Genomic DNA, 16,205 nt, shown 5'->3' on the forward strand with positions numbered 1-16,205 from the left:
CTGGAGGCAGGCAATATATATGACAGTCGCGTCCTAGAACCACGCATCGCTGGGCTTCCTTGCACCATGCCATTGACCCGTGGCTGTTTGGGATTAGCCGCACGCTATGGCGAATTTGTGTGAACCTTGCCATAAGAGATATTGAGTTTGTTGTGGGCTCTTCTCAGACCTGGGCGCGTTTGGAACCCTCGTAGCTTTAGTCTACGTAAGTCTACGTAATTAATTATCACCACTATATCATCTTACAAATCTAACAATTCCGACCGTCAAAAGGTGTACAATAGTAGGTACTACTTTGAATAAAATGATTTTGAGTTTTGAGTTTTTGGATGTTAGGTATCTACTCTACACCATCAATAAATGCAGCAATTTATAAAACTACGAAACTTAAAGAGCATTGTCAACTAGCTTAAGATATCCATGGGTTTCAATGGTAAGTTGAACCGTAGACCGTAGTCTAAGTCGCGATACCTACCTAAAGAGGTGTGGGTTAAAATCGTGCTGATACCGGATTTTTTTATGTCTTCATTATCATCAGCCTGTGGACGTCCACTGTTGGACATAGGCCTACTCTAAAGAGCGCCACCACACCCGGTCCTCAGCCTTCCTCATCCAGCCACTTTCCGCCAGCCGCTCTATATCGTCGGCCCATCGTGCTGGAGGGCGTCCTACGCCTACGCTTGCCTAAACGCGGTCTCCACTCAAGGACTTTTCCAACCAACGGCCATCACCTACATTTTTATGTGAATTAAAAAAACCTTTAAAATTATTATCATTGAACTATTTTATTATTACAACTAGGGTAAGTAGGGTTTTTATGTCTCGATGACTTGCAGACCACCAGGTACGATTAGGTGTCTAAGTCTGCCTAAGTCTGGACAGATTATTTTCCATTATGGTTTACAAACTGATCACGTTCGAACTCCAAATTAAGAAAGGATCTGGCATCTTAATTGTAACTGTAAATAACTTGAACCATAAAGGCTCTACGTTCTGAGATGTACTACGAAGTTAGAGTTGCCTTTTTATTCTTACTTACCTATCTATAATACTACCTACAAGTTATAATAATACCTACAAGTTAGCCCTTGAATGCAATCTCACCTGGTGGTGAGTGATGATGCAGTGTAAGATGGAAGCGGGATAACCTAGAAGGAGTATGGTAGTTTTATTAAACACGTCATACAGTACCACTTTGGTTTCAATACTATGCTAAATCGCTTGACGGCTTGGCTTTGTCTGTAGGATGGTAACTAGCCACAGCCGAAGCCTCCCACTTGACCAGACCAGATTTTTTTTTTAAATTATATAATTCCCAAATTTCCTCTGCCAGGATTCGAACCTGGGACCTCCCAATAATACTCCCACAGCGCCACTGTGACAAGGAGGTTATCGTGCATGCCCGGGATTGAACCCTCGACCTCCTAGAAGAACCGACTAGAAGGCCGACGTCTTTACCACTAATCTATCAGTTACGGCACAGGTTATGGCTACTTATGGTTACTTAAGAGGCAAATATTACCTCAATCAACAAAATTCATGGTAAAATTGTATGTTTTTACTTGTATCTTGTAATGAGGGAGAGGCAGGGCATAATTAGTATAAGTAGGGTCGCGACTAATACAATAGGTGCCGTTCTATGAAGAATGCTATGGATACGGGTGCACACATGTTACATGAGAGAGCGCGTTTTTCTTGACATTTATCGGCTAAACGGTATAGGTACGCGGACAAGACAGAGATTTTAAGTCCGACGTTTATTCATTCGATCCTATGAAATTAATATATTTCAACAACGTATAAAACTAATTACATTTCATTAATTAAATAATTAGGTAAATTGCACATGCATCGTGCAGTTTTTAAAATAAAAATATTTATTATTCATGTACTTCAATTTATAATATTCATGTACGGTGTACCACAGCTCCGGTTTACAAAGCAAAATATACAAGCATAAAATTCAGTACTTACCTGTTTTTCTTATCCAAAATCCATTGTTTGACTTTTTGAGAACAGCTGAACGCAAAATCATTTTTTTTATTTTACAACTAGCCGATGCCCGCGGCTTCGCCCGCGTGGATTTAGGTTTTTCGAAATCCCGTGGAAATGCTTTGATTTTCCGGGATAAAAAGTAGCCTATGTGCTAATCCAGGATATTATCTATCTCCATTCCAAATTTCTGCCAAATCCGTTTGGTAGTTTTTGCGTGAAGGAGTAACAAACATACACACACACACACACACACACACACACACACACACACACACACACACACACACATACAAACTTTCGGCTTTATAATATTAGTGTGATTAGTGTGATTTTCTTACTCGCTCCGCTTGTTACTGTGCTTGTGACGTGTTCTTACAGCCAAACGCCCCTAAGTACCTAGTCGTACAGTAGCTACTGTCGGTAGATGCCAGCTGTGCCGTCCTTCCTTCCGCCAGTAGCTCATTACAGCTGTCATTGAGGTGTCTTTTGTCGATTTTAATTACGTTATCGTCATTTACCAAACAATGACACAGGGTCGATTCAAACGCATTCTAACTACGAAGTTTCTAGTACTTACTAATTATAGAAGTCATCAATAGTTTTTTCTAAATCTATAAGTGCCTTTGCACACCACGTTTTTTAAACGTGTCGTTGACGCGCGTTTTAGAAACGTGCGTCGACGGCGCGCTTTTATCCTACAGAGTAGTTTGTTGTCGTTTCTATCGATACACATCACACGCACGTTAGCATCGCGTTTGTATCGATTCAAACGCGCGACACCGGCGTGTCTGTATCGCTACACATGCGCGTTTGCATCGCGTCTGTATCGCTACATACGCGCGTCTGCATCGCGTCTGTATCGCTACATACACGCGTCTGTATCGATTCAAACGCGTATTAGAATTTATACAGATGTGCAAAGGTCTACAGGCTGCGTCTGACTCGCGTGCGTGTTGCGACTGTATCGCTACAAACGGGCGTCAACGGCGCGTTTAAAAAACGTGGTGTGCAAAGGCTCTTACGGTGATAGCTTAGTGGTTAGACGTTGCCTTCTAGTCGGGGGCTTACGGTAAAGGTAAACAGTGTGAGGAAACCTGCATGTCAGAGAGATCTTCATAATGTTTTCAAAGGTGTGTGAAGTCCAATCCGCGCTTGGCCAGCGTGGTAGACTATGGCTTAAGCCTTGAATCCTTCTCACTCTGAGAAGAGATCCGTGCTCTGTAGCGGGCCAGCCATGAATTCAATCAATCAGCCTGTTTGGAGTCCACTGTTGGACATAGGCCTTCCCATGAGCCAGACCTTTTTCATTCTGACAGGAAAATCTTACTCAGTACCTAGTGAGCTACTGGCGGCGATAATGATTCTCGTGCCATTTACATCTGGGAGCTCGTTTAGAACCTTAACTTTTCTTTGAATCTAGTTTGAACCTTTATTTAAAACTCCATTGATAAATCAACAATCGTCAAAATATTATGTTACAATGACCATTCAAAAATACCGTGACAAGTTCATGTATTGAATTTAAAATTTATACAATACGACGCTGCCTACATAACTGTAAAATTACACATGCCATTATATTCCTTATCAAACTAAAATAAAGCTTAATATTGCGAGAATTCTTTTTTGTATTTGTTGCTGTATGATTATTGGGTTTGTCATGGATTCAAGCTGATTTTGTTTACGTCACAGGATTTGCGAATTTCTCAATGGGCTTTTAGAATGTGTGTACAGAATTTTTATAGACAGGTATCCATGGGAAATTTGAGTAGGTACCTACCTACCTATTTTTTTAAATATTTTACTAGTAAATAAGTACAAAGTAAATAGAAATGAGTTAGGGGTGATAGTACTATTTATTTATTTACTTCTGCTTTTTAAAACTACGAGGGTTCCAAACGTGCCCTGTTCTGAGAAGAAGCCCACAACACTCACCACTCACCACAGTTATCGCTAAGGTACTTACCTACCTAGGTAATTAAAATGTATACTTAGTGAATAATGCATTATACATCGATGATAATACCTAAATACTTAATTAATTTTTATTCTCTTGCAGCTGCAGTGATGCAGATGGAAGTTTCATAATGGCCTTAAGAAAACGGTAGATTTTTGTTAGACCGAATCGAATTTTCAATCAAAGTCGCATCGTCACCTCATTAGTGTAATTAGCCTCGTCTGCCAACAAAGTGACTATGAAAACTCGGAAAACTACAGCTTGTAGCTATTACTACTACCCGTCTCTACTCCGCCAGAGATTAGCAATAACATTACAAACTTCCGTTCCGACAGGGTGGGTTCTCTGAAAATCCGTGGGGAAACTACATTTTAAAGAAAATTTATTTTAAACTAGATAGGTACCCTAGATGTAGTCCATTGCTTGAACTTTTGTAGATGGAAATAATCTAAAATTAGACCCTGTTTGTCTTCAGTATACCTATAACAGATCCTTCAACGTTGGCTTATCCTGCAAATATTAAAAGGCGAAAGTTTGTTGGATGGATATGTACGTATGGATGGATGTTTGTTACTCTTTAACGCAAAAACTTCTGGATGAATTTGGCATGGAGATAGATTGTACCTAACCTGGATTAAAAATAAGCTACTTTTTGTCCCGGAAAATCAATAATGCCGTGAGAACGGCATTTAAAAAAAACTTATATCCACGGGAACGAAGTCGCGGCCATCCGCTAGTAATTATAATAAATTATTTTAAAACAACGTATTTAAAAAAAACTAGTTCGAATAAAACTAATAAGGGCCATCTATTGCAAACCCTACAAACCACCGCGTTCCCGTTCATTGTATACACTTTTGGCATCGAAGGTCTTAAACATTCTAACAGATGGCGCTAACTCTCTTGATTACAATTTCAACGATTTTTAGTAATTTTTAATGAAAGAAACACATAATTTTAAAATATTTATTTATATAAAAAATTATTACTAAAACACTTAAACAACTGAAACGATCAATAAATTAATAATTAGCATTATTTAACATTGGTAGCGTGTGGCGCCATCTATTATAGGTACTGTTCGATGGGTGCGTAGTCGAAGTCCGTGCTACGTAGTGCACCACCGCGGCCGACAGATGGCCGCCCCCTGAAATACTCCGCTACGTTGCCGCTCACGCTGCCGTATGGTATGCCGCCTGTAAAGAAAATCGGTCAAGTCCAAGTCGGGCCTCGCTCTTTTAGGGTTCCGTACATAAACATCATATTATTATGGGTTTATAAAATATTATTTCTTTTCCGAGCTAGAATATAAATAGTGAAAGAAAGCCCCAAAAAATGTTCGTTTGTTTTTGTCACAGCTTACTATTTTATAAATCGTTGCTTTCAGTATTTGTTGTTTAAATGCACTATATGGTACCTACATGATATACAGATATTTCATATTCCTAAATAGTTTAGTTTTTGAGATAGCCCCCATCACAAAAATGCTCTAAAACTGACAATTTTGACGGCCTCCCATTTCCTTATTTTTTAACATAAAAAAATTAAAATATATTCATTATTCGTACTCTACTCAATGAGCTCGAATCTATGATACCCCACATGCATAGGGTAAGAAAAATCATTTTTTTCGGCTCCTTTTTCATGTATGGGAGCCCCCCGGAAAAATAACTTAGTCTACGAGCTAGAGATCTGTGACATGCCGACGGACATACAGACAGACGGACGGAAAGACAGACAGCAGAGTGCCATAAATAGGACTTCGTTTTTACCCTTTGGGTACGGAACTCTAAAAATCTAACCTTTAATTTTAAGAACTCCTCATCTGCAGTTTTTAAATATAATTTTTGGAAATCCTCAAAGTAAATTGTATGTGCTACCATAAGAAAGTCCAGGTCCGGGAAGTGGGGCGTGTCCCGCGCTGTCGGGGTTCGGCCGCGCCTCGCTCACTAGCAGTAGACTGCCGACACAGAACAGGAATACGACCTGGAATATAACATGCAAAAAACTTTTAATAAGGTATTATGATATAGTGATGATTCATCATCAATATTATCAAATGTAAGACTGCCACTATACAGATTGTTTAAAAGCCCTTAAAAATAAATACAGAAAATAAATCCCGGCCAAGTGCGAGTCAGACTCGCGCACTGAGGGTTCCGTACTCGGGTATTTTTTTCTGATATTTTGCACGATAAATCAAAAACTACTACGCATAAGAATAAACAAAAATCTTTTTTAGAATACACAGGCAAAGCTGAAACACATTTTTTTTTTCTGTGATGTAACCACAAATTTCTGGTTTTCGGATTTATTCCTTTACTTGTGCTATAAGACCTACCTACCTGCCTTTCATGATTCTAGGTCAACGGGAATTACCCTATAGGTTTTCTTGATAGACACAGCGAACGGACAGACAGATAGACAGACAACAAAGGGTTCGGTTTTTCCTTTTGAGGTACGGAACCCTAAAAAATTATCAACCGATAGACGTCCTTACCTACATAGAGAGAAACATTAGGTAAACTATGTTAGGACTATGTTTGGAGGTCTTAATGTAGGTAATTGGTTCAATCTCCAATAAGATGATCTCGGTGAGCTCAGTAAGGTATTCGCATAGCACTAGCACGTAAATTGCATTGACCCAAACCTAAATTGTTCGGTAAAGTACCTAAATAAGTGTTTCGCTCATCTCTACTCGTTACGTTATGTGTTTTGAATGCTAACTACCTATATAAGTAGGTATAGCTACTCCGCATAATTATTAATAATAATTATATTGTATTAGTATTAACAGTAGTAGGCCCTATAGGGCTATATCATGGTAGATTTATTAGTTATTCAATTGAAGACAGAATTATCAAGATGATTATTACATAATATTATGTTTGATGCCCGCAGCTTCGCCCGCGTGGATTGGTCAGATCCCCTGCAGCATCAGGATTGAGGAGTTGGACTCCAAATTTTTTATGAAACAATGTCGCAAAGTTCCTCTATCGATTAAAAAAGAAATGACGCAAATCGGTTCAGAAATCTCGGAGATTTCGGTGTACATAGGTAGAAAAACACAACTCCCTTTTTAAAAGTCGGTTAAAAAAGTAGCCTATTTTACGCCCTGGTCAATCCTCTACTTGCCTGTGAAAGTCCCGTCAAAATCGCTTCAGCCGTTCCAAAGATTAGCCTTTTCAAATAGACAGACAGACAGACAGACAGACAGACAGACAGACAGACAGACAGACAGACAGACAGACAGACAGACAGACAGACAGACAAAAATTGTCGGTTAAAAAAGTAGCCTATTTTACGCCCTGGTCAATCCTCTACTTGCCTGTGAAAGTCCCGTCAAAATCGCTTCAGCCGTTCCAAAGATTAGCCTTTTCAGACAGACAGACAGACAGACAGACAGACAGACAGACAGACAGACAGACAGACAGACAGACAGACAGACAGACAAAAATTTTAAAAACGTGTGATTCAGTTATGGTATCGTTCAAATAACCATATGAGCTTAATATGAGGTAGTTATTTCGAAATTACAGACAGACACTCCAATTTTATTTATTAGTATAGATGAGGTAGTTATTTCGAAATTACAGACAGACACTCCAATTTTATTTATTAGTATAGATGACAATCTGTTCAGTCATTCAAATCAAAATTCACTTAATTACTTAATTATGTTTGATGACAATCTGTTCAGTCATTCAAATCAAAATTCACTTAATTACTTAATGTAGGATAATTATTACTTAGGTATACTACCTAAGGTAGGCACCAGCTACTATACCCTACGACTGCGCCACGTCTGGCTGGTTCGGAATGCAGACTTGCAGATTCTAATCCAAAAAGCCGGCAAGAAACTCAGCAGTTGCTCTTTTCAAATCGTAAAAAGTGTAACAATATACTATACAATCTTGTGAGAAATTAAAAAGCTCAGCCGGTTGCTTTCACGCGACTTTGTCATATTTTACGGATTGATCAATAAGGAACGAGAAATTAATAACAAAAGTGCGTACCCGGGATCCGCGACGTTTCATTTATTATCGCTTAATTTTTTTAATATTATGAAGTAGATCTAATAATATAAAAAAATGTCTGGAAGTTAAAGTACCTAAGTATAAATAACTTGAAAGTCTTTAAGGTAAGTAGGTAGTTAATAACTGGAAACATAATTCGCGATCTGATAACATTGAACATAAACCAGGCTTTTAACTTAAGAGTTAAGTTCAAGGTTGAATTCTAGGTCGGACTTTGTTCAGCTGATTTCCTGATAACATTATGTAGAGCATGATATAAAACGTAGCCGATTTATGAATGCAGAACAAAGAAATTAAAGTTATAAATAGGTATAGGTATATTTATCATCAAAAAGTTGTTTAAAAAAAAAGAATATTAGCCATGCTAATCATGACTAATACTCCCCAATTTCCCCTCCAATTAAGCGTAAAGCTTGTGCTAGGAGTGGGTACTGCAATAGTGCAACGGGTGGGGTTTGAACCGCTGACCTTTCGGAATTTAGTCCGCTCCTCAACCGTTGAGCTATCGAGGCTCTGAAACCATTTGCACCATTTTTAGGATTCCATACCCGAAGGGCGCCAACCGGACTCTACATTACGATCTAAGCCTTCGCTGTCCGCCCATCCGTTCGTCTGTCAATCTGTCTACACGCTGTATCTCTTGAACTGTAATAGGTAGAGCGTTCAACTTTTCACAGAATGTGTATCTCGTACTTAACCGAACCTCCTAATATGCGCTAAGGATGGCCACCGAGGGAGTTTAAGTGCGTAGAAAGTAAATAGGTTTGCTACAATCCGATCTTTCCCCAAAGAGATCGGGTATAAATCTAGACTTATAAGTTATAACTTAAACATAACATCTAGTAAGTACCTAAGTTATTTGTTATCTCAATATGATTCTAGTAGCTATTGTTAATAATACTTACATATAATAGTTAAGGACGTATGTAACCAGAATGCACCTGAGAGCTTTCAAACATTATAATTGCCTCACTATGTATGAAAAGACACATAATATATTTCCGATCTTACACCCTTGGACGTATTGGGCTGTTTACGGTAAATAAGCGGAATAAACATAGTTATCTCGAAATCTCAGCAACAAACTCAAGATAGCACATAACACTAGTAGCTATTGTTAACAATGTAATTACGTATGTAAATAGAACGAACCTGCGAGCTTCCAAACATGATGGTTGCCTCACTATGTATGAGCCGCGCGCGACGCACATGCAGTTTTTATATCTGCTGATGCGACCCTCAAACTAATGGGTTAGTCTTGATTTAATTTTACGAGAAAAGACATAAAAATTAAAAGTATCCCATACAAATTGCGAATAAAGTTAAGATGGTACTTATTCAAATTTGAACATATCTTTAATAATTTTATGTAGGCCAACTCGTGGCGCTTATGCTACGTCAGAATTCAAACAATATTATCATATTGATGACGATAACATCTCCATAAAACCCATTCCATATTCTGTAACTCCTTTGAAAAGCAGATTCTTCTGAGAAAAAACCGGTCAAGTGCGAGTCGGACTCACATACGAAGGGTTCCGTAATAGAACATTATACTAATTTTTTTTTGTGTGATATAACCACAAATTCACGGTTTTCGGATTTTTTCCTTTGCTTGTGCTATAAGACCTACTTACCTGCCAAACTTCATGATTCTAGGTAAACGGGAAGTACCTACCCTATAGGTATTCTTGACAGACACGACAGACGGACAGACAGACAGACAGACAACAAAGTGATCCTACAAGGGTTCCGTTTTTTCCTTTGAGGTACGAAACTCCCGCTGAAACTCTTTGATTTTCTGGGATAAAAAGTCGCCCTATGTCACAGACCCTATGTAATCCTCCGACCCTAACTACATATATATGTATAACTATTACTCCAATGCGGCGTGATTGAAGGACAAACCAACAAACAAGCACTTTCTTGATAGATTAATGTACAAGATTTACTTATCTTGTACATTAATCTATATGAAATAATCGTAGTTAACTCGTCAAAAACGTCTAAAATTAATTAGTCATTCAGTTTCTTTTGAGTACACAATTATTTAATAACACCCACACTTTCTCCTTCGTACACAAAGCAAATGTTTATTAGGTATTAAGTTACATAAAAATAAGTTTAACAGCCTATTGCAATGCAGCCCACATTTTAACAATTTGTTACATAACATTTTTGTATGTATCCATCCATTTAAAAAAATGTTTTATCCAACTACCGTGGAAGGTGTGATTTTATCAGTCTGTATGTGCGTTCGTCTGTTACCACTGAACCCCCAAACTACTTTTAGATTGCCCACATCTCATATTAAAAACAATTCTGTATTACGGTTTTGTTATTTAAATGACAAATTGTAACAATTTCATATTAAGTATGAAAAATAGATATAAGTTGTAGAATAACCCTACATAAGTGTAAAATAAGGCTGAATCTCACAAGCTTTAGTCGACAAAGCCTCACAAGTAAAGCCTTGACAGCTAAATGTTGATCATAAATGATACTTATCATATCCTATATCTCATAAAGGTTCTTCCACATCTACTCACTGCTAAATAATATATTAATGCTTTAGAAAGCATTTAAAGACATTGAACTATAATATTAGTAGGTACTTCTTTTTCTCTTTGTCGACGTCGCTTTGCTGTGGGTCGTGACAACCCCTTTCGATCTATGAATATACTTTTACTGTACACCATTAAATGAATACAGAAAAAACACATACAATCACAAATTGGTAGGAGTTTTCTGAGGATAATAAATAAGCGGATTTAAAAGCGGTTTTCTTAATGTTTTCTGAATTTCCTTATAGCTTTGTTATTCATTATTTTTTTTAATAAAAAAATAGCTAGCAAACGAGCATCACCTGATGTTAAATGATTACCACCGCCCATGAATATTTGCAGCATCAGAGGTACCGCCGAAGGAATTCGTTGGTCAGCCCCTTGAACAACCCCATGTTAGAATCTAGTGGGAACACCGCCAGTGACTTATTATGATGATGGCGTATTGGATAGGTATTTATCAAATTAACGGTTTTATGTATTAAAACAACAACCTTATGTAGTCGTTTGTGTAGAAGTCCATATTCACATAGATTAGCAAGCTACTGATTTTCCGATGTATGTGAGTTTCTTTATTCCCCCATAACTACGCAGTGCCTGGACAGTTTGGGATATAGGGGTATCATTAGAATCCTTACATTATCTTGAGTTACATTAGCTATAAGTTTTTTTGAAAAAAAAAAAACAAATGTGAAATGTTTTACTTTTTAGTTCGTTTTTGGCAGTGCAATCGTATTTTTTGTACGATTCGTTGATCATGGACTTGCGTACGAGTACAGTGATTCGTGATTCTATCCAAGATCAGTCAAGTGTGGCTTTACCCTATGCTTATTTATAACTCGAGCTAGTTTTTGTCATGATTTCCGTACTGTCTGTTGCACTGTGCTTGTACTTGCTATATTGATATTGATAACTAGTCATTGTCCGTATGTCTATTGAGTTGCGTGACCTAGTTACAAGTTGCAGAAGCTTGCTTTATCACTACAGATTTACCAAGGATTATCTCAACCGGATGTTCTCATAACCACGTGTTCACTGCTGTTACCAGCTTCTAGGTAGTTTCCTTCTACTAATTGTATTTTTTTTATTAAAGAATAGTAGCCATGTGAATCATGACTAACATTCCCCTTTTCCCTCCAACTAAGTCTAAAGCTTGTGTTAGGAGTGGGTACGACAATAGTGCAACGGATGGGATTTGAACCGCCGACCTTTCGGATTTCAGTCCGCTCCTATAACCGTTGAACTATTGAGGCTTGGATATAGGCTATTGAGGGTTTAATTGCATTAATATAAAGGAACAAGTTTTAGGAAAATAAAAGGAACTAAAGAAACAGGTAGGTACCTAGACCTACTTTATTAATTCCTTTGTTCATGTAATCGATATCACAGACACCGTTTACAAATATTTCAATTTTTTATCTAAAGATAGCATTTCTCTGATCTGGTGGGAGGCATTAGCCGTGGTTAGTTACCATCCGTCCAAAGCCGTGCCGCCAAGTGATTAAGCGTTCCGGTACGATGCCGTGTAGAAACCAAAGGGTTAAATAAAAACATCCCCTTTCAGGTTAGCCCGCTTCGATCTTTGACTGCATCACCACTTACCACCAGGTGAATTGCAGTCAAGAGCTAACTTGTATCCGAATAAAAAAAATCTTTACCTATTCAATGACACCGAAGACAGATTATTGTATCTGAATAATAAAAAAACAATTTTTAATGTAAGTAGGTATTTTCATAAACTTGATTACAGTGCAAAAACTTCATCAACTGTAATCGATTCCTTGACTCAAGTTTTTCAATCAAAATGTTTCAAAAGTGGCGATTAGAGAATCGCCGAGAGCTGATGAAATAGGTTCATCAGTTGTTGATATCAGTTTCTAGAATATGTCTGCAAAATTTCATGGACTTTCGTTGCTTAATATTCAAATGAAATTGGAACTACGATTGCATGGAGTAAGTGACGGAGAGAGCCCTGTTAACATAGTATGTTTTACTAGCTAACGCCCGCGACTTTGTCCTTGTCGATCACACTTTGAAACCGCTGTTTTGGGACTGAGTTTTCAAAAATCCTTTCTTGCAGATGTCTACCGCGGATAACTGTACGGATGCCAAAGTTCGGCTCGATCCGTCCCCAGTGGTTTGAGCTGTGCGTTGATAATATATCAGTCAGTCAGTCAGTCAGTCAACTTTTTCTTTAATATGTAAGTATATTGAGACTAAACCTAAACTGTAGAGTGGCTGGATAAGGAAGACTGAGGACATTCCGGTGTGGTGGCGCTCTTTAGGGAAAGCCTATGTCCAACAGTTGATACCCACAGGCTGATGATGATGAAACAGTAAAAAAAATTGCCAGCCTCATAGCGCAGGCGCGTAAATACAGTACAAAGTGAAATAAATTATAAATACTCTTTGATGCAACTTTGCATTCAAGTTAATAGAAGGCGATTGTACGGCCTTTCAAACTCAAACTCAAAATCATTTATTCAAAGTAGTTAGGTACTATTGTACACCAATTGATAGTCAGAATAAATTAGATTTGTAAGATGATATAGTGGTGGTAATTAATTACGTAAACTTAAAATTAAAGCCACAAGGATTCCAAACGCGCCCAAGTCTGAAAAGAGCCTACAACAAAGTTTCATAGAATAATTTCTGGGCCACTACTGAGCACGGGTCTGTTTCAGAATGTGAAGGGTGTAAGCCATAGTCCACGCTGGCCAATTGCGGATTGGTAGACTTCACACACCTTTAAGAACATTATATAAAACTCTCAACCCTCAGGTATGTAGGTTTCCTCAAGACGTTTTCCTCCACTGTAAATTTAAAGCTTAAACGTTTAAAGACATGAAACTGAAATTTTGAAAGAAATCAATCGGACTGAGAACTTTCATCGAAAATCACAAATGTTATAAGAGAAAAATACGCTTAACTCAAAAACTAATTAACCGATTTTAAAAATTCTAGCAAACGAGTAGCATGGATTACATTATATTTTCAGAAAATTAAAGATCCCTAGGAAAATTCTAATAAGGTCAAGTCAAAAGTGCAATAGTTCATCTCCAGTACGAAGCCGGGGCGGGTCGCTAGTATAAGTACCTATATATTTTAGTCAAGCTACTTTACGTGAGTAAAACTTACAGGTGTAATCGCGGCCTAAGAGGCGTAGGTACCTAGTACATCCTTCAATACATACTATCCATCCATCCAAAGTGTGTCTGTCTGTCTGTCTGTCTGCTACCTTTTCACGGCCCAACAGTTAAACCGATTTTGATGAAAGGTACGGAGTTAGCTTACATCCCGGGGAAGGACATAGGCTACCTTTTATCTGGGAAACTCAAAGAGTTCCCACGGAATTCTTAAAAGACCATCGGTGTAATCGAATTGTATGAAATTTGGTATCGAGGTAGCTTGCGTCCATGTATTTGACAAAGGCAACTTTTTATCGCAGAAAATTAAACAGTTCCCACGGGATCTTTAAAAACCTAAATCCACGCGGACGAAGTCGCGGGCATCAGCTAGTAAATAATAATATAAAGTAATCGAGAGCGAATCGAATGCCAAAACACTTCCATTACAGAAAAAATTCCATTACAGAAAAAATAATTATTATCACTCACAACAGGTGCGATTCTCAATTAACTTTCATTTGACCCATTACAAATTATTCTAGTCTAATAGCTATTGCCGCAAAGTGCAAAGGAAGTCAGGGCCTGGTTTCACTGTTTCAGAAAAAAAAATGACGAAACTGATTGAAATTATAAAAAAATAAATAAACGCAGACGAGTTTTTAAATGATCGGAATGAATTAAAGTTTGGCTTGTTGCGAACTTTGTTGTTTACTTAGTCACTTATTGAGCAAAATCTAATGAAATCGACGAAAATGACTGATGAAATCGACTTCAAGAATCTACTAGACTAAAACATAAATAAAATTATGATTTCATTATGCATGGGAGTTTTCTTCATAACGTAAATCCTCACTTAAATAAATTTTCATCACAGCAAATCCAGCAAGTGTTAGCACGTGTTAGTATAATGATAAACTGACTGACTAATAAATCAACATTACCTATCTACATGTCAAACCGTTGAGTGTAGAAACTGGAGGTTTTGCATAGTAGTACCACAGGTAGTAAGTACTACGTCGGTATAGATAGATTTTTTTTTTTTACTCTATCTAAAAAAATATTTAACTGAAACTCAACACGACAAAAAGTGGGCTAGCTATAACTTAAATAACATTGTAATGATTCTTTTCCAATAATTAAAACAAGTGTAAATTAAAAATATAACACCCCCGACAAGTGAAGGTTACAGTAATTAGAAAAAAGCTGATAACTTTCAAACGGCTGAACCGATTTTCTTGGATGATAGCTAAGAACACTCTCGATCAAGCCACCTTTCAAACAAAATAAAACTAAATAAAATCGGTTCATTCGTTTAGGCGCTACGATGCCACAGACAGATACACAGATACATAGATACACACGTCAAACTTATAACACCCCTCTTTTTGGGTCGGGGGTTAATAAGACTATTTTATTCATCTATCTGTCTATTTCTTTCGCAGATGTTATGTTTTTCAAACTTGTTCTACAAGTTTTCTTTGAAAAAAGTAGGTAGGTAGTTGACTAGGTACGCCGCGACCTAGACCCCTTGCCTCGGCCAGTGACACTGAACTCATCACACGGTTATACCTACAAAGGCTGACACAGTTAATCGTAATAATAGTAAGTACCTAGTACAACCTGCAGGCAATAGAGAGAATTAGAATTTGTATTACAACAAAACTACACAGGAAAAAGAAAGAAAGAAAATTATGCAAGGGTAAAGTAAAGTAAAATATTCTTTATTGTACACCAAGATAAAATTATAAATATATGAAATAACAACAAAATGGATTCCTGTACAAAAGGCGGCCTTATCGCTAAAATAGCGATCTCTTCCAGGCAACCTTAGGGTGAGGAGATAATAAAAATTAAAGAAAGTGGAAGGGTGTGTGTGACTGTGTGTTTTAAAAGCAATTTTCATAAATTCTAAACCTGAAAACCATTTTCAGCAAAAAACAATGAGTTAGGAACAGTTATTATGATTATCACACAATCACACAATAATAATTGTTTTTAAAATCACACTAATATTATAAAGGAGAAAGTTTGTATGTGTGTGTGTGTGTGTGTGTGTGTGTGTGTGTGTGTGTGTGTGTGTGTGTGTGTGTGTGTGTGTGTGTGTGTGTGTGTGTGTGTGTATGTTTGTTACTACTTCACGCAAAAACTACTGGACGGATTGGGCTGAAATTTAGAATGGAGATAGATTATACCCTGCATTAGCACATAGGCTACTTTTTATCCCGGAAAATTAAAGAGTTCCCACGGGAATTTAAAAAAAACCTACATCCACGCGAACGAAGTCGCGGGTATCAGCTAATATTTAAATATAATTAAACCGGCCAAGGGGCGAGTCAGACTCGCGCACTGAGGGTTCCGTACTCAGGTATTTTTTTCGACATTTTGCACGATAAATCAAAAACTATTATGATTGAAAATAAATATGAATCTGTTTTAGAATATACAGGTAAAGAAAGCCCTATCATACCTGCCAAATTTCATGATTCTAGGTCAACGGGAAGTAACCCGTTGACCTAGAACCATT

At 37.5% G+C, this 16,205-nt stretch overlaps 1 protein-coding gene across 1 annotated transcript; it reads right to left on the minus strand.

Annotated features, from left to right (window-relative positions):
* Positions 1-4,910: 4,910 nt before the first annotated feature.
* On the minus strand, positions 4,911-9,172 carry LOC123866607. Its single transcript, XM_045908258.1, has 3 exons — positions 9,142-9,172; positions 5,833-5,938; positions 4,911-5,148 (listed from the first exon to the last, which is right to left on the minus strand). Exons 1-3 carry the CDS (start codon positions 9,157-9,159, stop codon positions 5,021-5,023), a joined length of 252 nt encoding a protein of 83 aa, XP_045764214.1. The 5' UTR covers positions 9,160-9,172; the 3' UTR covers positions 4,911-5,020.
* Between the last annotated feature and the right edge of the window lie 7,033 nt (positions 9,173-16,205).

This window comes from Maniola jurtina, chromosome 7 (assembly GCF_905333055.1).
Source record: "Maniola jurtina chromosome 7, ilManJurt1.1, whole genome shotgun sequence".
NCBI lineage: Eukaryota > Metazoa > Arthropoda > Insecta > Lepidoptera > Nymphalidae > Maniola > Maniola jurtina.

What these genes read in the sequence shown, in the direction of transcription:
- LOC123866607 (XM_045908258.1), bottom strand. An exon ending in CGGACCTGGACTTTCTTATG is followed by an intron (nt 5,149 to 5,832) that starts GTAGCACATACA and finishes TTTTCTTTACAG; the next exon opens with GCGGCATACCATACGGCAGC.